The 23,347-nt window shown below is 37.7% G+C and overlaps 1 protein-coding gene across 1 annotated transcript in view; it reads right to left on the bottom strand.

Annotated features, from left to right (window-relative positions):
* The window catches only part of ASXL3 (ASXL transcriptional regulator 3), a 96,294-nt gene extending 73,882 nt beyond the window's left edge, over window positions 1-22,412 (bottom strand). The window contains exon 1 of the mRNA XM_059482413.1: window positions 22,336-22,412. Within this exon, the coding sequence (XP_059338396.1) occupies window positions 22,336-22,391 (56 nt within the window). The 5' untranslated portion in view covers window positions 22,392-22,412. The remainder of the gene's footprint in view (window positions 1-22,335) is intronic.
* Window positions 22,413-23,347: the final 935 nt, after the last annotated feature.

Below are 23,347 nucleotides of genomic sequence, written 5' to 3'. Positions count from 1 at the left end.
TAAAGATTACTGAAAACACATCTGATCCTGCCCTCTGCCCTGTGCAATGGCCTTTCATAGACATTTCAATCAGGTTTGGCATTTCCACCCTTACCTTTTGAGTGCTCTGTGGTCTGAGGCCAAGGTAGATAAAGTTCTATACTGTATAACACTGGTAATGAATCTTTTTGCTATCTAGAGCAAAATCTATTTTATCTCATGGTGCTGGCAGCCTGAGAAAACTTCTGATGGTGTCAAATCTGGTGACAATAGCCACAGTAATGTTTCAGAGCAAAACAGAAAATGGAGTTCATCCGTGCTGAAAGTGGAGCTTTATTACCTCTCTTCTAAAACAATAAAATGAAAAGCCCCATGAACTAAAGTTCACTGCAAATCTCAGTACTCCTTAAGCCAGCCAGGCTTTTTCCCCCTTTTTATCTGTCACATGAAAAATTTTATTTATAAAAGTTCCAGAACCTGTGTAAAATTTAAGGGTTCCTGAACAGAATTTTATGGAGCTACTGTTATGTATTTTCCCCAAAAAATATTTGTAATGTATCTGAAAACAAGATGCTCTCAGTGTAGCAGGTGAATTTGAGAAGAGAAAATAAAAAGCACACAAACCTATCATACCAATGCCACATTATATACTATGGACTGAAAAATATTAACAATTTTCCTGAAATTCAAGTACCCATAGCTATTAGTTTTGCTGATTACCCTTTGCCAGCCATGCCTCTGAGTAGATCTCCTTGAATAACTTTGAATTTTCCATAAAGTATGTTTGAAACACCATGACACCTCTTTAAATGATATTCACATATGGCAACAAGCATTCCTCAACCAGAAAGGAAATGAGAATACAAGTTTTATAGAGAAATGTTTACACTTCTCCGTGCTCCCTAACACCTGGGAAAACCCCAGGTTTTTCTTCTTTGTGAAGAAAAACCTCAAAGAAAGGATATATGTAAATGCATCCCTGAACTTTGAATCCTTACTATTTCATTAAATGTAGTACAAATAATACAAGAAAAAATGCAATGCTAACAAAAAAGAGCGCTTTGAACATGTTGTTGAAAGACACAGGCAAATATTAAAGAGTACCTCTTGAAATCATCCTGAAAGAAAAGGGTTTCAGAAAGAAAATCGTCCCAAAAGAACAAGAAATCAGCATGTGTCAGAGAGAGTCATGACAGCCAGGGTGTCCCCTGGACTGAAAACACCCTCTTCATTCAACACCACTTAAAAATATTTTTTTTTTTTTGTATGTAACAAATTCTTATGCTGTCTAAATAACACAGTTCTCTCTGACAGCTACTTCCTATCCAAGAATGTACTTTTTTGTCCTTTTCTCTTTTAATAAAATATTTCCTTTTAATACTTTTAACTGATTTCATTAAAATGCAGTAGTACATTTTTCACTTTCTGCTCCAATATCAATAATCACCATGAAGGACAAAACTATAAATAAAGGAAAAAAATGAATTCCTACCACATTAAAGGAATTCTGGAGTAGAGGTTAAAAAATGGCTTTCATAAGAAACCATGGTTTTTATATATATGATGTCTTATTTTAGTATCAAATTTCACAGACCCTTGTGGGCTTTAAATACATATGCTTAGAAAAATGAAGTAATGACTGTGCTACAGTCAAAAATGTACTAAACCCAAGAAAAACATTGCCACAAAATGTGCAATGTATAAAATGAAAAAAAAAACACCCCACCCTTCCAAATATTCTTGGCTTCAAGGTGGGTGAAGCCTAGAAGCTTACTCCTCAAGGAAAAAAAAAATTGTTAAGGTGGAAAGTAAAGTGACTATACTGAACAAGACATAGTCAATAATCACTGAATGCCTTTTGGCCTCTAAAACTTAATCACTCCACACAAGGGATCTGTATGAAATTACCCCAAATTCTCTAGTTTAATTTGGCTTTCTAATTGGCCAGTCTGCATAACTTTCCCTTTAGTGTTTTAACTTAGTGTTTAAAATATCTTATGTATGTGTGTGTGTGTGTGTGTGTGTGTGTGTGTGTGTGTGTATATGTGTTGTTGATACACAATAACATTAGTCAAATGCAAAATAAAAAATACATCACAACCCACCCCACCCACCTCTCCTCCTTAAAAAAAAAAAAAAGTTACAGCTATTTTTAAGAACATTCATCTCCACCAAGTTTCATGGCCTCATATAATTTACACTGCTAGGAACTTCCAAAAGTTTTCTAGTCCAAAAGTTATCTGGTCCAACCTTCTACTCAAAGCAGGACCACTTGGATCTCAGCCTTGTCCACTCAAGTTTTGTGCAATCTCCCGGAATGGAGACTTCACAGCCTCCCTGGACCACCTTCCTCCTGTGCTTAACTGCTCTAACTAGGGAAGCATTTTTCTTAGTATCAAATCAGAATGTTTCATGTTCCAATTTGTATCGGCTGCCTCTCATTCTTTGCTTCTCATGCTATCACTGTGCAACCTCCAAGAAAAGCCTGGGTCTGTCTTCCCCACAGAAGAAGAGGGAAGATGACAAGGAAAAAGACCTTGCCATCACTTAGCAGTGGAGGGCCACAGGATCCCCCTGAGCCTTCTCTTCTGCTCTATGAACAAGCCCAGCTCTCAGCCTCTCCTCATTTCCCATATGCTCCAGCCTCCAGCCATCTTGGTGAACCTTCACTGGACTCTGCTGTATCAATCTCTTTCCTGGTATAGCAGGCCCAAAACTGGACATGGTTCTCCAAATGCAGTCTCACACGTGCTGAACAGAGGAGAAGGATCAGTTCACTTGGCCTGCTGGCCACAGTCCTGCTAACACAGCCCAACATGGGCCTGCCCTCCTCTGCTGCAAGGGCACATTGAAGGACAAATAGCTGCCTTGTTAACCACCAGGACTCCCAGGTAATTTTCTGCAATGCTGATTCCTGCCATGTTAGCCCCTCAGCCTATACCACCACAGATGACTGTGTTCCAGGTGAAGTTTGCTCTTGCCTGTGTTGAATTTCACAAGCTCCTGTTAGCACAGTTCTCTGCTGTGTAGATCCCTCTGAACAACAGCCCACTCTGCAATGTACCAACTGCTTCCTCTAAACCTGCTTAGTGTGCACTGTCCCATATTCTAGGTGTTTAACAGCCACATTACCAGTAACAGCCTCAGTATCAATGTGTGAGCAACACCATTTAATAACTGGTCACCAACTGGAGTTAGCACCTTTGATCAAAACACTTTGGGGCGTGAAGTCAGAGCAAATGTCCATCTACCTTACGGTTCACTTTTTGAGCTCCTATGTCATTGATCTGCTGTGAAGATACTATGGAAAATAATGCCAAGTGTCTTGCTGAAGTCAAGGTAAAAGATATCCACTGCTATCATCTCATGCACAGAACCAGTCATCTGGACATAGAAGGTGAAGTGGCTGGCCAGGCATGATTTGCCTCTTCTCACTCAGACTGGCTTTCTGCCACACTAGCTGGATTTTTTTGTGCATTATAATGAGCCATTGTCATTCACCCAGGGAGATAAAACAGCCTTCCTGGACCCTTTTGTCCATAGCTTGACCAGGGCGGTCACCAACCTTCATACACTCAACCAGACCTTCACATGTAACAAGCCAAGAAGCACATCGCCTGCATCAAGAAATTGTCTTTCAGGAATGTCCTGGCTTGCTTGCATTCCCCACAACTACTATGGTCTGCAATAAGTGCAAGGCACCCAGCAGTTACTTCAAGGCCTCATCTACTTCTTGGCCAGATGGTCAGCAGCAGATGTTTACCCCAGCACTACTCATGTTGTTCTGCCTCAGACTCAGTACTCATTCCAGGGCAAAGCACTGTGCACACCCACCCTCCTTTGCATGCACTGCCCCTCTTTGTCAGCCTGCATCCCTCCATCTATGCACAGTAGCATCCATTTTGTGCATTATCCCTTAGGTGCTCTGAAATTGTGCAGAGACTGCATAAAGCAAGTGCAACATTTTTCCAATTATGTTTTTCCCTAGATACTTCCATGATGCTCCCCATGCCTTTATTTCTCTTCAAATTCCAGCAACCTTCACATTAAGTAGCTACTTCAAGGCCCTCCAGAAAAGAAGACTGAGACTGTCAGCAAAGATGCCTTTACCATACTCCATGTTTTGAATCCTGCCCCTATTCAGTAGTCCTTATTCCTCAAAGAGGGTGCTACGGCTTTGCCTGTAACACCAGTCATGCAGCCAGACTTGGACTTGATGGATGTGTCCTCTGTCACCTGAGAATTTCCACCTCATTTATAGGACTAAGAAAAACACCACCTGAGCATTTGTGCTCTTCACCCTTGTCACTAGAGCCGTGCAGTCACTTTTAACAGGTTTGGGCTCGCCTCAGTAGTATCATGGAAACCACGTGGATGAACACCAAGGGTTCATCCATGGATTGTCTGAGGGTTGGACAACCCTCAGAGATGTCAATCTGCACCATATGTAATTCAAGTATCCAACAAGAAGTAAACCTCCAGCTACAGCAAGAACACCAGGTTGCAAGATGGGTGACTGTCTTGATATGATCTCAAATAATTATCACCCTCATTTTCCTATTCATGTACACACCATGGCTGAGCCTCAGTTGGCTCTGGCTGTCTCCTCTGACGATCCAACTGACCTCCCTCCAGTGCACTACACCTATCCTTCTCTGTGGGCAGAGAAGCTTTCTTCTATTACCAGAAATCCTAAGTTTCCATGTTGCCCATCTTAGGAGTCTCTATCCACAGTGAGCTTACAACTACCACACAGGTAGTCCACAACCAGTAAGCAGCCAAAAAAAGCTGTCAGAACTGACAGAGCCAAATGCCTCCATAAGCTGTCCCCTGACATGCTGAAGTGTACCACCAAAGTTCCCAGAAACTCCCAGGAGCTCCCAGGAGATTTTGCCTAAAGTTTGCTCAAGAAGCCTGGAAACTGCTGCAACTGCTCATTCTCTGATTAGCTGCCTCTGCTGGAGATCTGCAACAAAGTGAAAAAATACACTGCAAAAGAACAACAGGACTTCTGAGCTGCTGCACCACCCACAGAAGAAGCCCGTGCAGCATCTGACAGTGGCTTCATTAACTCTGTTGCACAATGAAAAAGTGAAAAAAAAGGAAGAAGAAAGTGGTGCCAGAAAACCACTGTGAGCCAGGCCTAGATCAGAAGACCGAGTAGGATTCCTACTTTATCATGCTATACCAGGACCATAATCCAGATGCAAGTCACAGCTTCCAGCCAAACTTCTCCCCTGACTGATTAGAAGAATTTCCAGCCCTTCTTATCATCCACAGCAGGAATTTCTGTTACCACAGCTGTAATGGTTACAAGACACCACCCTGCAGTTATGCCAGCAATAGTGCATTTCTGTACCTTTTTGTAGGGCTGCTTTCACCAGCAAGATTTACACCAGGACTAATACTGGACTCATGTCTCTTTCTATCAGCTCTGTCACTCAAAATAGCAGCTTGAGTGGCTACCCTCTACGGCAGACCACATGTTTCAGTATCCATGACATGTTCTCCCCTCACAGCCCTTTTTTCTTTATTTAAAACTTGATTATTTCCCCAAACAGCCATATGAATGCTTGTGCCAGCATCCAGGGAGGTGGGCAGCCCAGAACAGGAAAAGCAGCTTGGAGAGAAGAGGATTATTCTTTCAGCTACAATATTGGTTTACAGTAACTGGAGAAGGATGGCCTCAGACTGACACAACTGGTTCCCATTTCAGACCCGGTGGAGCAAGGCCTGTATTTCACCTTTTGTCAGCGAAGGCACCGCGCTCCCTGCAGCCGCTCCCGGACCCAGTGCCAGATGCAGCTGGCTCGCCTCAGCCCTAACCCCTTGGGCTGCTGCACTGGCACCAGAGGAGGCAGAGGAGGGGAGCTGGGTACCACCCTGCTGAGGGAGAGCACGATCACCGAGCCTGGTGGAGCCCCGCACGCCCACGTGCTCCTGCGCCGGAGCCTTTGTCATGTTCTTGGCTCTCTCGCGCGATTTCAGTGCAATTTCCCAGTCGCTGCCACTAAAACCAATTGCAACTAAATTTATAAAACTCCAAGATGGGTCTATGAACATACATCTCCTTCTACCTTCCCCCAGTAATGAAAACAAAACACAAAAGGCAAAGCACAACATGCTGTTAAGACATATCCAAATTAAATTTGAAAAGGCATGTAATGTATGTCAGTGAAAACGCTGAAATTATGGCAAGATTTAACCACTTAAGGAAATAATAAAAGAGGACTGCCAAGCAAAGTACTATATAAAGAACTTTACTAAGTACTGCACAGTTTAAAACTATTCTTTTTATTTTATAAGAATTACGGATTTATTTTTTCATATCAGAAATCTTTAAATCTTTAATATGTTACTGAATGTTGAGCTGTAATATGACATTACTTTATTAAACAATATTTCTTCCTGATAGAAACAACAGCATGGAAGTAAATTGCAATGCTGAACTTAAACATATTTTTTTCTTTTTTACTATCAAAAATCCTACTCAGTTATCCCAATTAAACTGGCTCAGTAACTTGAACTCTTCTGGAAAACCAATGTATGCCAACATGCTGTCGTGCCAGAGTTTACTAGGCCACTTCAGCCACACCACCCACCCACCCAAAGTAATCAGTCCAAATCAGTAAGAGAGTTCTTAATGCTTATTAGAATTTCTTTGGAAATTTTTACCTGGAAAATATCTATTCACTGAATGGCAATGCTGAAATCAAAGTTGAGTTATTTTAATATAGGGATTTTACCACTTTTAACTGATGGAAAATAATTTCCAGGGTCTTGGTTACCACATATGAGCTTTTTCTGTCAGTTAAAAATTTTAACTTTTCTGCTAAAAGCATTCAGCTACAGATTCCTCAGCCCCAGTGAACTTGCTCGGACTTGATTCCTTTTCATTATTTTTTGCTTTTATTTTCTTTCCTGTCTGCTTTTCTTCAGTTCTTTCCCTTATATTTCTTTTTATTCTCAATCTTTTATTTTTCTTCCTCTCTTTTTTCTCTCTTTTCTCTCTCCCACTGTACATTTTTCTTTCCCCTTTAATTTCTCTTTTCTTTCCTTTTTATCTTTTCTCCCTCCCTTCTTCTATGTTCTGTTCTTTCTTTTCCACTTGCTTATTTTTCATTGCTTTCTATTTTGTTTTCCTGTATTTATTTTCTTTCCTTTTCTTTCTTTCTTCCTTTTCTTTTCTCTTTTTATTTGTCCCTCTTCTCTTCTTGCTTTCTTATTTTCTCTTTTCTCAGTTTTATTTTTGCTGCATTTTCACTTTTCTCTTCCTTCTCTTTTTTTTCCTTCTAGCTTTATTCCTCTCATTTCTATTCTCTTTACCTTATTTGTTCCTCTCTTTTTCTCCCTTGCTTTTCATTTCTTTCCTCCTGTGGTGGGTTTGCTTTGGCCAGCAGCCAAATGCCCACCCAGCCTTTCCCTCCCTCCCCAACAGGAAACAGGGAGAAGAGGGGATGAAAAACCTGTGGGCTGAGATAAAGACATGGAGATTGCTTACAAGTTACAGTAAGAGACAAAGCAGAGTCGACTTGATGAAAATATATTTATTGCCATTAAAAAAAGATTTTGGTAGAGAGAAATAAAGACCAAAAGAATTTCAAACAACAGCTTTACCCTTACAGAGTCATCCTTCCTCCTTCCTTCTCAATTTCTCAACCTTTCCCACTCTGAATTGCACTCAGGGGGTTACACTCAGTCCACAACTGCTCCTCTCTGCCACTGCCTCCTCCTCAGTTTTTGTCTGCTCCAGCCTGGATGCTCTGTGGGCAACACCTCCTTCAGGAAATAGCCAAATGTCCCAGTGTTGTCTCCTCCACTGGCTGCAGAGCAGATATTTTCTCCAGGGTGGCCCTCCACAGCCTTCAAGGGATCCTCTGCTCTGGTGCCCAGAGCACCCCCTTCCTTCCTTCTTCTCTGGCCTTGGTTCTACACTTTATTTTTTACCCTTCTCTTCTGCCTGAGTGCTGATTTTGCCTTTTCTTAAATATGATACCCCAGAGGCACCATTATCTCAGCCATGAGGCCGTGTCTGGCCCTACAACCCCACACTGCCAGAGCATTGTCATAACCACCTCTTCATTCTGTCTTGTCTTCTTCTTTTATTTCCCTTTCCTCTCTCCTTGATCCTTCTACTTTCCCATCTTCTGTCTTTGCTTCCTATATCTTCTCTCTTCCTTATTCTTCTCCCAGTGTCTTCTCTCTTTCTCTCCTGTCCTCCCCACCTTCATCCTATGACTTCCTGTCCTGATAAAAGAATCGTCTTTCTTTTAAAGCAGAAATATAAAATAATGCTAAATCTTTTGTTATGAAGCAAGAAAAATTGAAATCCCTAAATTTAATTTTAGTTTTGTCCATTTCTATTCAAAGCCAAAGAAAGTGCACCACATCTTGTGCCTTCTTATTCACTAAAGTTCAGGAAAATCTCCACAGTTTCTTTTTTTCCCCTCTCTCCAATTTTCAATCAGGACATAACTTCTAAGTGAAGGAGTTCAGAATTTTGAAACTAAGTGTCAAATTCTGGCACAATTACGCAGAAAGCATATGTTTATTTTTAACATCCAAAACATTGCAACCAACCCAAAAAGAGAAAGCTAGGACTTAAACAAACAACCTACTTCTACACCTTCAATTCACATTCAATTGAAAAAAGAATAAATTCTAAAGTCTGTCATATCATGTGAGAGAATAAATTAATAAAAAGAATCATTCCTTCCTTACAGAAGATTTTTCTCATTACTCTTGTACTTGAAGAGTCAAGCAGAACTTGGGAATGTTGTCCATCACCAAAACAGGCAGAAAAATCAAACTGACACAAAGAATAAGGAAGCTGGGAGTAATCATGAATAAAATTAAATCTGAAGCAAATTACTGTTTTCTAGTAATACTTGTACTGTTTCTAGTAATACTTGTTCCTAGAAAAATAAGCAAGACCATACTTTCACCCTAAATATTAAAATAAATGTAACTACTACAACTTTGCTGACTAATACATGCCAATTATGTGCATAGAATATTTTTGCTAAGAGCCCTTGCCTGTACGAAAAGCCCAAAAATAAACACAGAATAGGCAATCACAGTGCACCCTGTACCTTAAAAAATATAGCAATGTATGATTTATTGTATTGTGTCAAATTAAAATATTTGTGTTGATGTGAAATGTTAAATTACGCCTGTAGTACGTAAGGGAGTTTAACTTGGCAAAACAGCATAGTAAAACTTTTTTTCCTTCCCTCAAAGGACCAAGCAGATACTTTTATTTTTGTGCTTTAACTTACTCCAGCTGTTGCAAATTAGTCTATTAGTAGAGCTCCTTATTCTTCTTTGACTTTAGACAGCCCCTTAAGTCTGGAACTAGGAAATTTAAGTTTCTATTTAACTTATAAATAGAAGTCAATCCGATTTCAAAATGTCACATACAATGTTTTCAAATTATAACAAAAGAAACCATCACATATTTTGTGAAAATATAGCATGGATAACCAAAAAAAAAACCATTTCAGACTAGTCATTTTTGATAACCACATCATTCTACCTGAAAGGAAGCTTGCTGAAGTCCTTATTAAAGTCCCTTTGAATGAAAGAGCTGAGCCACACATGCCAAAGAAACGTAAAATAACATGGATCACAAAAAGAAAATTCAGTTGTAGACTAAAATTGCTTTCTGTTTTTAATAAAAACAGAATGAGAAATAGAATATTAAATTAATCAACAGTACCAATCATGTCATTAATTCCTGGATTGTACCTTGGACACAAATAATCCTAGACCAACACTAGTTTATATAGCTCATATCATATGACTGAATCATATTTTGATGAAATATTTTACATTTATATCAGCTACTACTGTAAACAGAGAAAGGTCAATGATTGTACTGGGTTTAGTGATGTTGGCTTTGGACAAAGGGGAGAGACAGTAAAGAGTACAAATACACTTTGAAACTGCCAAATTTTCACTGGCCAAGGAAAGATTCCCTGATAGAAAACAAGCATTCTTTAACAAAATAAAGTAACAAATAAAAACAAAACAACAACTTCCTGCTTGTCATATATTCTTCAAGGTGTCTTCTCAAAAACCTCCTTGCTGTCACTTATGGGTCATAGCTGTTTTTCTTTTGCAATGACTGTAGAGGACACATTATTTTTTACACAATTATTTCATGTTTGATAATGTTTACCCCTAAAGTATTTAGCAGTCTAGAAAACAAAAACTCCAGGTGTATTGGTAAAATAAAAAAAAGAAAGGAAGGAATAGCAAATATTAGGGACCATTTACAAGAGAGAATAGTTGTCCGGATCCCACACTTGTTTTATTTTATTTGCTAAATAACTACAAAAGCATGCCAGTGAATCTCTGAATAGTGTATCTCCATGGATTCTGATAGCAAATATCTGTATCTTAAGCAAGCCTACTGAAACATTAACAATGCAGCAGTAGCTATGGATGCTGCAAGATCCTAAATAGGGTGACTCAGCTATGTGCACTTGTTTCTTTCTCGCTGGGAGGTAGTACCTACTGAAAAGAGCTACTAGAATGCATTTTCTTTTCCTCATATTACAAATACAATGAGAACCAAAGGCAATGAGGGAGAAATCAATTTGTCCTCTTTTAGCTATTGAGGGCAAACAGCAAAACAGTTCTTGAGGACCATTTGAGCTCTTTCCCATACTCAGCTCTTGGAATAACTGAGCAAAGGATGTATTTGATTATAATTATAATAATAATATGATTTCCAATTTATATGCATATAAGGGCATGTGTACATGTACAGTCGTGAATTTGTGTTTGTAGGTGTTATTTACATGTTCAAGCCCATAAACACAATTTCATACATGTAGATTTTTAGGTTTTTTATATATACTTTCCCTTGAGGTATACATTTTGGTCCCCAGTTATCTTTTAATATTGTAAATATCTGTCAGCCACACAATGACTGGTTCTAGCATACAGCTATCATAAAACAGACTCAGTGACCAATCCAAAGTTCATTGGATTAGAAATAGAAGACAGCTTTCTAAACTGCTGAAAGAAAAATCATATCTTGAATAAAACATTTTTACTTTACATGACAGTACATAAGAAAGCAAAATATGTTCAGGCACTTCTTAAATTCTGTTTTGAAATGACAAGGATGCACATAATTTAATTTTACAGTAATTAAGACTATGTGTGAGACTCAAATCAAATGGAATTGCTATCAGCTAGTCTTACAAAGAAAGGAAATTCACGTATGTAAAACATTTTCTGGAAAGTTACACCTGATCTTTTTCATTGTCCTCAGACAGTGAAATTCTGATGCTTTTTGAGGGGCCTGTTCCTATAAAAATGTACTAAGAAAAATTAAATTAAATGTGCCAGTGCATAGCCATCAATCTCTAAAAGAGAACTAGTAAATTTCTCAGCTCATGCAATATGAACAGGGAAAAAACCACCAAAAAACAACCAACCAAACAAAAAAACCCCTCACATATTTTTCTGTGGTTTTTCCCCTACAGCTTAGAAATGGTTTAATTACAGGTAGACTGAAACATACACACCCATATCTTTATAGAAACATAAAGACATCCACAGCAAACTGTTCCAGAGAAATGAATTATTACTAGAAAATGATGCTTTCATAGAAAGCCTGACAATGTTTTCTTCTTTCACATTCAAGTAAAACAGATTTAATTCAGTCTGCCAGAAATGGCTATGCTTCTGCTCTGTGAAAAATATGCTAATGATGAAAATAAGGACTTCACAATTTACTGAATACTAAGCGGAAAATCTGTAATGAATTGCCTGTGTTGTAGCGTTCAGTTTAGTCTCCTTTTTTTTTTTTTTCCCTCAGTTGCTATGGAATACTAGAAATAGCATAAAGAAGATTATACTATTTTGTGGGATGTTGTGCATGTCCCTCAAGACAGAATGCTTAGAAATAAAGACAAAAGTCAGCTGTGGGATAAATGAAATTCAAAGCAGTAATAAATAAAAGGCTTAAATACTAACTTTTCAATGTTAAAGGGAAATACAGAGAACAAAACAAATGCCAAAAAAATTCAAGCCCAACAAGTAAATCTCAATCAGCAACTAGCAAGTTGAAACCTAGAGTAATTCATTTTACACATGCAAGGAAAAGCAGCTTCTTAGGTTACTTGTATGGTGCAACAAAAGCTCATAAATCCATTAAATACAGGCATGTCTTCAAGTTCTCAGCCAGACTTCAATTTTCAATGCAGGTTTTAAGCCCTCAATAGATTAAACTCTTCTCCTAAGCATATTTTACCAGAGTGTACATTCAAAGGATGACTCCTTCTAGCTAAAGTGTCTGTATCCTTCTGTGTTTTAAATTTTTATATATATGGCTGCTCCTGACAGGCATATGTGTTGAATCGCATTTGTCCAAATAATACCTGAGGTAAATCCAGTAGATTAGTCTTGCCTTTTCCAAGCACAAGAGAGCTGAGCAAGGTTTCTGGCTACTCAGCAAGACTCTTACATTTTGCCCCTAGCAAGCATCAGTTATATCTATTAGTTACATCAACTGCACTGATATTAAGCTCTCTTGCTTCTGATTTTTATTTCAAAACCACTGGTTTATTGCCTCTGTACTTTAGTGTTAGTATGTGGCAGATCTTCATTTCAGAACAATGATAAAAGGAAAAACACATTCTGTCAACTTTCAGTCTCCCTAGAATATCTTTCAAAATTTTGTGTCTGGATAACTATTATTGGAACGCTGTTCTATGTCCTTGCTTCTCTTAAAGTGATGCTGGCAAAACAATCTGATTAAGGCAGTAGAATCAGAGAACACATTTAATCTACTTACCTTTAACACAGTCACACAACTGCAGCCAGACTTTGGAAAAAAGGAAAAAAAAACAGTCTATAGACTGGAAAACTGCATCTCTTCAGTTATATTTTTTAAAAATTGAGGCTTAATGCACTACACTACTGGAAACATACTACAGACACACAAAACAAAATAACCACTGAACCAAACCAAACTCCCAACCCAAACAAATACACCAACCCTAAAACTTCCACTGCTGGGAGGATGGATTGAAGATATGGTGAAACTTTGCTGATGTGACTTCAGAGAGTGTCTGATTGTTTTGAATGCATTTAGGTCTCTTGGATAGCTTTATTTTTGAAAAAGAGATACTATTTTAAATGCAGAATTACTCTTCAAAATACCGAAACATTATAGAAAAAAAGTCTGCAGCATACAGTGTAGTTACACTGTCTAGGAAAAATATGGGAAGACAGGACACAATATACTCTTTTGGTAACACCAATTTATAATGTAGAACATTTCTCTTTTCATCAGCCTTGCTGATGAACAATTACATTGTTGCTTTTCAGTCTCTTTTCATAGAAGTCTACACTGAGAGACACAACATAGGAAAAGGCCAAAACAACTTAAATTCTTACGTTAAACATAAAAATATATTGATAAAGAAATCACTACACTATGAAAAGCAACACTGGAATAGCTGACAAATTTATATTATCTAGTCACAGCTGATGTCCACCTCATACTTCAAAATAAAACAACCTTTAACAGGAAGTGATGTCATGACTGCACAAAACTAGTAAATATTTTAAGATGTGCACAGCTATACATTATTTGTTACATTTAAGTTGCCGGATTTCCACTTGTATTTAAAAAAAATTAGTATCTTTAACATTAAATAACAGAAGTCTTAATTTCAGAATGTTAGGGTGCGATATGGAGGAAGGACTTTGGTGCACTTAAACATAAAAAATTTTTGCAGTATAGATCTTTAGAACTTGAAATGTTTATCACCTCACAAAACTAACTATCATAATTTTTCCCATTACAGGTAAAAAAATAAACTTTCAAATTTTTCACATATCCGCTGAATTATTATACCTTGAATATTTAACAATCATACAGCTCACTCTCCCTTACCAGGAAAGCATTAACCAAATAAAACAAAAGCTTCATACAGTGCTTTATACACAGATTAGGCTTGTGTGGAAGGAGCAGAAACCAAAATAGCATAAGTAAAATAGTTTAATAGCACCTAGGAGACAGGTGTGCCACACAGACTAGATTTCTGTTTTCCCAATCTTTGCAGATACGTTTTGCAGAACTGTTAATAGACGGAAAGCAAAAAGGTTTATGGCAGACCTTCAAAAATATTAAAATAAAAAATAAAGAAGGACTATTTCCTATAATTTATATGATAGAAGAAAAGCTGGTTATCTGTTTTAGCATTCAAATAGAGAGAAATATTGTACCAAATGGAAAACTGAAGTCCTAAACACTAAATGGGCAAAAATGCATATGGAAATGTAACAGCAACATGCTAATCTTAAAGGAAAGAGAATTGACTGTTCTAAAATCTCAGTTGACCCAAGAATACAGGAACAACCTTCAACATGATGACAAATCAAAGGCTAAGTACAAAAAGAGGAAATTATATGAACGCTTCTAAACCATCAGTTGAAGGTCCCAGACAAGGTGAAAAAATGGAATTGCTTTATTTTCTCATAATTGGTCCTGGAACCAAACTAAGGCAGAACGCTTGACTGGCCTCAAGTCCAAACATGAAACAAATACTGGGATGTTTACAATGTAATACTTAGGAAAATTTCAGGCACATTGGAAAGGTGCCTGAGTAGATTTGATTCTGTAAAGGAAGGAAAAAAGGATGACAGCAGATCAGGGTAACTGGAGACCATGGGGTGGATGACCCCGAATGAGAAAGGAGGAAGATTCATCTTGCAGAACCTCGTGGGACACAGGACTGCATAGAGATGGGAAATAGTAGATACTGCACAGGCAGCACCAATTTAATGGATGGGACATTAGGAGTGGAAGAGGCAAGGACCAGCTTATATTCTTAGCTCACCATTTAGCATTGATAAGTACTACTTTGGTTCTGTCTCCACTCTCTTTCTACATATGCTCAATTAATACTCTTATCACTAAGAACAGTACCCTCCAACGTATTCTGTGTCATACTCAAAAGGTGCTTACAGCTTAAGCTATGCCATTTATCATCTGAAACTCAAAATTAAGTTCACACTTTAATTATAAAGATAGTTTTATAAGAACCACTGACATGCAGACTGATTTTACTGGACTGTTTAATAAAGTCCCTAGACACAGACTCCGGTGTCCTGTGAAGGAAAGAAGAGCAGTATTAAAACAAACTAAACATTCTGAATAATTACAAAAATACTAAAATATGCAAAAAAAATAAGGATAATGGTGGCTCAGGCAAAAAAACCCAAAAAAACAAAAAAACAAAACAAAAACATTCCAGGTAGCTAAATGTCTTGTATTGAAATATATAGGTATACACAATGGAAGATTCAGCACACTAAAAAATTCTTCATTTTTGCAATTCACTAAGCGCAAACATTTGAGGTTTTATGATTTAACATCTGGTCTACATCTCACTCAAAACCAGTTTTCCAAATCAATACAAAGGTGGGAATACTGCTGTCCAGATATAGGCAAGCTTTGAACAGTGGGGTAATCACAATGCAGCAGCATGCAATCAGGAATTCACAATCCTGATCTTAGGCTTGAGTTAATACTTTAGCTGTTCTAGGGCTACATCACTACCAAAACCTGAAAAAAATATTACAGAGGTGACAGAGGTGTGATTATGCAAATTACAGTTCCAGTGCTGGAATGCAATATAGAAAACCCACTAGTTTTTACCGGGCTAAACTGCACCACACAACAATGCTGGGAATTGTCTAGGCAAGAAGGAGCAAGCCTGAGATTTTCAGCTGGCAAATTGCTGCTATCAGAGTTGCCTACCAAATTAGGTGGTCTGTTGTTACACTGGAGAGAACAGCATTTCAAAGACATGTCTGAAGTGAATTTATGCAGAAAGACAGGTTGTCCTGAAAGTTTGTTTCTTTCACTGCTTTACAGCCAAAAGCCACATCTCTAGATGCATGAAAATCAACCTAATAATGCCAGGCAAAAGAATTTGAATAGCTTTTCCCTTCTCTTTCCATCAGGACTTCCTTTCAGTCCATTGCAGGGAATAACTACCTTCAGACAAAACAATACACTCCCTCAGCTGAAGAGGCTCCCAAATAAATTCTATCAGACACATGCAACCAAAGAAGCCTCCTAACTGTCCGTGCTCTTCTGATGGCAAACACAGCCTTAAGACAAAAACTGTGGTTCTTTCTATTAAATTTTTAAGGGTGTTTGGTAATTGCAGGGCATTTGGTTTTCTTCTTTTTTAAGTGAAAAATAAAAACTGTGACAATAATTATGAATTACATTGACATTTTGGAATGACTTTACAGAGAAAGAAAGCAAAAAATTCTCTGCCTATATGCACACAATAAAACAAGGAACCTGAAAACGATAAACAATAGAAGACAGTTGCCAGCTCATTTAGCCTATTTACAGAAACAGCAGCATTCAGAAGGGATTTCTTTTTAAGTCAATAGCTCTAAGGATGAAGAATGCAAAGGCTTAAAGAGACACTGTCAAAAAGATCAAAGGATTCACAAGTGACAGTAATATTTTCAGGAGTCCCCTCTAACTTCAAAGCTAAAGACAAACCCTGCATGGATAGTGTGTTTTATTCCATTGATGACTCCATTCTGCAGTTCAAAGTGAATTTAATTCTAGATAACCCACTAGTTTCATATTTTTGCACAAAGACTGTAAATCTAGTAAGAGTGTCTTTGAGATTTATTAGGGTCATACTTTGTGCTGCTTTCCTAGGCTCAGAAGACTTAATGTGTTATGATATCACTCATGATAAATATTATCAACACTGTGGAGTGCACAAGAAACAGCACTATTGCCAGTGCCAGTGGCAAGGATCTCCTCTTAGTCTTCTGAAAGACTACTGTCACAACAATAAATCAATAGATAGCTTAGTCTTGCAAAGCAAAAGGCAAAATATGCAGAGGAAAAAAGAGAGAAAGAAGAGGAGATACGACTGATGCTCTGATTCCCATAGGTGAAATAAGGATCAACAAAAAACCATCAAGAATGAAGTTTGAGATTCCTATTTCCTATGGAAAATAGAGTGAGACAAAGCAACTTTAAAAAAACTCTTCTATGAATTACCTGAACAGAATAATGTCATGGTCAAGTTAGTTGACCATACAGAAATCAATTACTCCAGCTGAATAGCAAAAACACTATGGAATTATCCCATTCCAGCATTCACAGTCCTGAGTATAATGGAGGAGGAAAGCAAATAGCTAGCATAGCTGTGGGCTAAAGTTGTACTCCAAGAAATTAAGCAGTTTGTCCCATTTTGAAAGTTTATTGGCTTTTAACTTGTACTGAGAATCTTTGGCTTTAATCTTATCCAGACAAGTCAATTTCCCAGCCTCACCCTGCACAGGAGAAAGGGAACTACAGAAAGCCAAGACATAATCTAGGGTTATTAGCATCAAACATTTATCAGAGCTTGGCTGGATATTCTCCCCTAGGACTAAAACAATGTGTATGGCCCAAGTACTGAAAACTGTTCTAGAAAAATTAATAGAAAAACACGGATCAAGGGATATACTAGTTAATTTCCCTAGTTCAAGGCAGGATCAACCAAATCTACCTAACTCCTGACAGACACATTGCTACACTGGGTTGTGGTGAGACCTACCAATCTTTCACATCTCTTCCATGGTTCAGGAGAGGAATTAATAATTCCTGTTAAAAAAAACCAACAACAACAAAAAAACACTTTGTACTTTCTAATTGGCATCTTCTCTTATTCCAATTCAAAGACCTTATTTCTTGTTCTGCCCATAGCAGACATTCAGGATAACCCCTTCACTCTTCCTTTCTTTTGTGTAGCTGAAGATTTACTATGCCTATATTCAATCCTCTCTTCCTTAATCCAAATAACTAAGTCATACCAGCTTCTGTCTTATTTTTAACTCCCTGATAATTTTAAGTGGGCTTCAAGTGGTCCTACTCCTCACAAAGATGCAGTGCTCCAAAGAAAATGCAACAAACAGATAGCTTACTCTTGCTAGTTCTGCAGGCAATTTCCAGGTAATGACAAAAAAGGACAAAACCAAGAGAAAAGAAAGGGTCAGAAAATCATCGGGCAAGTTTCTGGGACTGTACTAGCTTGACTTGAACCCATGGGGAAAAAGCAGCTAAAACACTGAGCATTCATGAAAGGATGATTCTTCATTTTTAGGAAAACAAGGGAGAGCACAAAAAGAAGAAAAAGGGCTTCAGGAAATTAAACTTCAAACTCACCCACACAACACGCACAAAGAAATTTCTGTAAGCATATGAGCAGAAAGGGAACTGACTTGGTCTTTCAAGAAGGGGCTGGCACTGAGCACTTACCCTCTAAGCACAGGAGTTCTAATGCCTAATCAGAAATGTGTATATGATTAGACAGCTGCTAAAACCAACACGAGAAACAAACATGGGAAATTTGATTAGATGACAATTAAATAAATTAAGTATTCTCACATCAGTCAAATGTGCTGAAATTCACCATAGATAATTAAAGCTGAATGGATCAGCCTTTAGAATTATCAATAAAAATTTTTGAGAATTTGTAGAGGGTATCAGTGATTCCAAAAGAATGGAAAACACTCAGTGATTAGCTTTAAAAGACAGGTCCAAAGAAGTAGGGATGCAGAAACTCAATTTCAATTCCCACAAAATTTGGAATAAAAATAATTTGGAAGTTTTTAGCCATAATAAGCAATAATAAGCTGACTAATACATAGGCCTCAAGAACAAGTTACTTCAAATCTATCAAAATATTCTTTGTGACACAGCAGCAGATTCTATAGCTAGAGAAGCAGCAGTAGTACCATGTAGCTCAACTTAGTAAGTTTTGGTTTCCCATGGACTTCCATAAGCAAAAAAAGAAATATAATGCTTCCAAAGAAAACAAGTTCTAATAAGCAGATGCCACTAAAGCTTGGAAAAGCTGCGTGCATGCTGGATGACAGGAGTACATTGTTAAAGCAATTTTACTGCATTTGAGAAACAGTCTGCAGAAAACCTAAACACAATTCAGTAGGGGAAATTTTAGAGCTTAACAAGTAACAAAATAAATGCAAGATGGAAAACAACTAGCAAGGCAGCAGCAAGGGGAAAAGGAGCACTGAGGCGAGAGAGTGGATCATTCTCTGACTAGTAGTCTGTGTCACACTAGCAAAATCAGCAAAAGCTCATGCTAGGGTATACAGACAGCAGGTGGTGAGCCTAGAAATTTACAGCAGGATAGGGAAATGCTTTCAGCACAGAAAATACACAGCATTGTGCTCTTAAGTGTGCTGCTGTTTTCCTAGTAAAGAGATTTCAGTGTCCAAGTCTGTTGGCCTGACATTGTTCACCATCAGCACAGGCATGAAAGTTAAGTAAACACTTCTCCCTCCCACAGAAGAAAGCCATATATTTTCTACATCCCTGAAAGGTTTGTCTTAAAAGTTTTTACTCCTTCTAGGTAGTAGAAGATCAGCTTGCCTACTGACCATTTTACAACCAACAAGCATAACAGGAAAGATATTTAAGAAACAAAAATGAGTTGTTTCTTCCCCAAGATGTAAAGAACGAGGTAGGTGCATAACCTCTCACAGGGTATATCAGTAGAGCTTTTTGGTTTATTTTCTAACATATATCTGCTTTGTAATTTGTAATTTAATCCTTTTTTATTTAATTATATGAGTAATACAAAAATAAATGTGCAACTTGATGCCTTCCTGGCAAAAAAGGAAAAGAGGCTGAATAGTCTGACAGTGTCTTTTTAAAGATTACACATAATGACAATGAGATGGCTGAAAATCATACATTAGTCTTTCAGATTTACTATCACAGCAAAAAGCTTTAGATTAATTAATGCTACAATATATATGAAAAATGACTAAGACAATTAACCTCATTCATCTATAAATGGAAGAGTAGAGAGGAGAGTTTCTTAAGAACTTAATGTAGTAATTGCCAAGGTTCTACTGACAATGATAATCAGTATAAAGGAATAAGTAAAGTGTATTAGAGTAGTAACATATTCCTGGCTCAAGTTCAGACTTGGAAGAATACACAAATCAATACAGAATAAAATATGCTAGTGCCATTCTGCTGCTTATGGCCAGGTGACTGCACACCATAAATTTACATCCCTTGCTCATCTTAGCTGGCTGCAGCAGAGAGACCAGCAAAGACCATCTTTAGTAGCAGCAAAGGCACCAACTGGCAGGAAGGTACTGAAAGAAATTGCAGAGCGGGACGAAGTGGACAGGAGACTCTAAATTCAAGTACTGTGAAAACCAAACATTAGTGACATGCTGAGGCCCAATCAACAAATCTGCGTATGAAGTCAAACTCCTTATTGGCTCCTATAATGAGTTAGCTACTGAGGTAACTCTGAAAGTTTGTCCCTAATCAATATTGAAATGCAGCAGAAGTGCAATTTTTACATGAAATCAGAAGTTAAATGAAAATTAAAATACTTAGCAATCAATACAGAATCAACATTTTCTCATTTTACAATTGCAGAATTTAGAATACTTAGGTTAAAGACTTTAGGATTAAAATGTTTCAAGTATAAAGAACATTGAATTTTATCCTTTTGAGTTTTCCAGAACTCACGATCACATACAGTATCCTGCAATCTATTGTGCTGTAACATATACCTGCATGTACTATGAATAAAAATCAGAACAAATCTGAATTTCTTTCCTATTTCTCTGCAATTTTCAGTTTCTCAGTAACTAAAGAAATGAAAGATTATCTAGTTTGGAACCTCTTTAAAGGAATCTTTCTCTTACTACTCATTCTGCAGCAATTAAAAAGGGCTTAGACTTTTTCTATGTTTAAAATAGAAAACATTGCTTTCATTCCTTTCCATAGGTTGTCCACTCAAAATTTTATTCATGCAGTGAGCATGAAAACAAGAATTTTTTTAATTACAAAGAAATTATATCAGCAGGTGTTAGAGCCTCTCCCATGCAATTGCTTCATATCACAAGACATAAGAAGAAAGCAATTCATTCACTGCTGTGACAACAGTATCTTAATAGAACAGATTTTCAAAACTGTGTTTTCTTGCATTTTTGTTGTTGTTGTATGCAAATCATTGCAGTATAACACGTTTGGACATTCATTTTCTAAAGTTTTCATCTCCTTTCTTCCCTGGAATCATTGCCAAATATACTCAAAGCAATTTCTCAACAGGAACTAAAGCACTTTAAATCTGTAAAAGGTGGCAAATTCAATTTCACTTTCCATACCATCTTTTTGCAATTTTATCAAAATATAGCTATTACGAGCTTGTTATAAGGCTGCCAACAATGAAGTGCATGGTTATGCTGTGCAAACAGTCACACAGATTGTGTTCTGTTCTGTTTCCTAGGAACAACAGTGAATTCAGTAAAAATATATCCCATGGTTACTTCTGGTTCACCTTTACATGGACTTTTAAGTTCTGTTGTTCTGAACCTTAGGTTCCACACTGGAAGAGTATAATTAAAATAGAAGCACATATCTCTTTGTGATTTGAGACAGCAACAAGTATTAATTTATTGAACTGGAAACGTTTACTATAATATTTGAAGAAGAGGCAATTGCATCTTGTAGGACACCCCCACCAGCCAACCAGTTTTTCCTTATTTTCACTTTCTGCCCAAGTTTTCACTTGAAGGTCACTAGAGGACCTAGCAAGTAGACAGACACCTTTGAGAATAAAAAGCTGCATGTACATCTGAACCAGGCAGCAATGGAAGACAACTCATTGATTTCCACACTCTCTGGAAAACAGATCTATCCTCTAAAAGGGTAATTATTATCACTTGAATCTACATCCAAAGTATGCTGTTATCAAGCAAGTTGAGTTGCTGTATCACTATTACTATATCCACTCTCTGCAGACACAGACTGGTTCCCAGCATCCAAACCCTCCTCTCCTTCCATTCCCAGACCTTTATCAGCACAATCTCTGCTACCACAGGCAAGGTCCTAACACCAGCAGGTCCTAACAATGATTTAAGTGACACACCATAAACCCAAGTGTAAAGTGCACCAAGTTTCCTCTTGCCCTTTCTCCATGCACACAGTGGCAGAGGTAACCCAGCTGATGAACTTCAGTCCTTAAGCAAAAAGGAGATGGAGCACTGGGCTGTCTGAGGAAATGGCACTAACTTTCTAAAGACAGGCCATTGGACTGGAGCTGGCCCAGACTCCTTTGGTAACATACCAAGTTAAGACAGACACTAACCCTTTCAAAAGCCCTGAACTAACAATCAATACCCATCAAATGTATTTCCCACTTTGACACCGGAAATGAATTAAGCCAGCACTTGAAGTTGTGTAAAGATTATACACCATTCTTATATCATTTTCACAGAGATAGCAGAAATTCAGAACATATAAACACTGACCTTGTTTCTTTTAACCCTTCTTTCTGAATGACTTCCAGTATTTGTTTTGCAGTCATTGGTGAGTTGGGATACTTTTCCAACGCCTAGAAAGAAATAACAAATGTAAGTGACAAGACACAGCTGTCCTGTGAATCAGAAAGGTTATGTGATCATGCAGTTTTAATGCAGTCATTTGTAAAAGGCAGGGAATGACAGTGTTGAGACTGGAGTCCTCTGTCTGTTGGAAGGACAGATACAACCCAGGAAACTTCATCAAGAAAAAGATTTACTTGCTGCTTTTGTGCATCATCTGTTACCTCTGCCTGGGAAAACTCTTATCAAGTTACAAATAAATGAGTTGGAATACACAACTGATTTTATGACACAGCAACAGATTTTCTTTCAGGCATGAGGGGAAATACATAAAACACAAGAGTCAAAAGGGGAAAAAAAATACCCACTAGCACTTTCTTTGATTTTTATTACTTTAGAATTCTTTGAGGTCATTTGACTATTCTACGCTTAGCTTTGCCATGACCTCAGAAAAAAAATTGGCTAAAACCTTCCATTTGTAGACCAGAAGCTACTGTAAGAACTGACACAGTGGGGTTTCAATTTTAAAATGCCTTTTAATTCTAAAAACAATGAAAAATGAAGTAGTCAGAACAGTCACAGCACACAAGATGCTACATGACAGAGTGCAGTATATTTTTCCAGTTCAGCTCAGTTTTCCACTCCTTTGCCTTTTCCAATTGAGCCCAAAGTAACTCAGTCCTCTTTACAGATAGAACCATCTTGTAAGAATTTTTCTGATTTTCCACTTCCTTTTTGTCCCCATCAGTTTTATGCTGTTGAACAAACAGCCACTCTTTTGCTCCTGTAAAATGCCAGACTGATAGCCCTGGAAAACAAAACCCTTCAATCAGCAGTAAAAGGTGTGGCACAGGCCACAACAATCAAGTTTCCCAGAGCATTTTGCCAATATATCTCAGTCAGAACTTGCATTTCTACCCTCTGTAACTATGAAATCAGT

This window comes from Ammospiza nelsoni, chromosome 1, assembly GCF_027579445.1.
Source record: "Ammospiza nelsoni isolate bAmmNel1 chromosome 1, bAmmNel1.pri, whole genome shotgun sequence".
NCBI classification, from domain to species: domain Eukaryota; kingdom Metazoa; phylum Chordata; class Aves; order Passeriformes; family Passerellidae; genus Ammospiza; species Ammospiza nelsoni.
The sequence above is the reverse complement of the archived record's forward strand: the minus strand, read 5'-3'. Positions and strand labels throughout refer to the sequence as shown.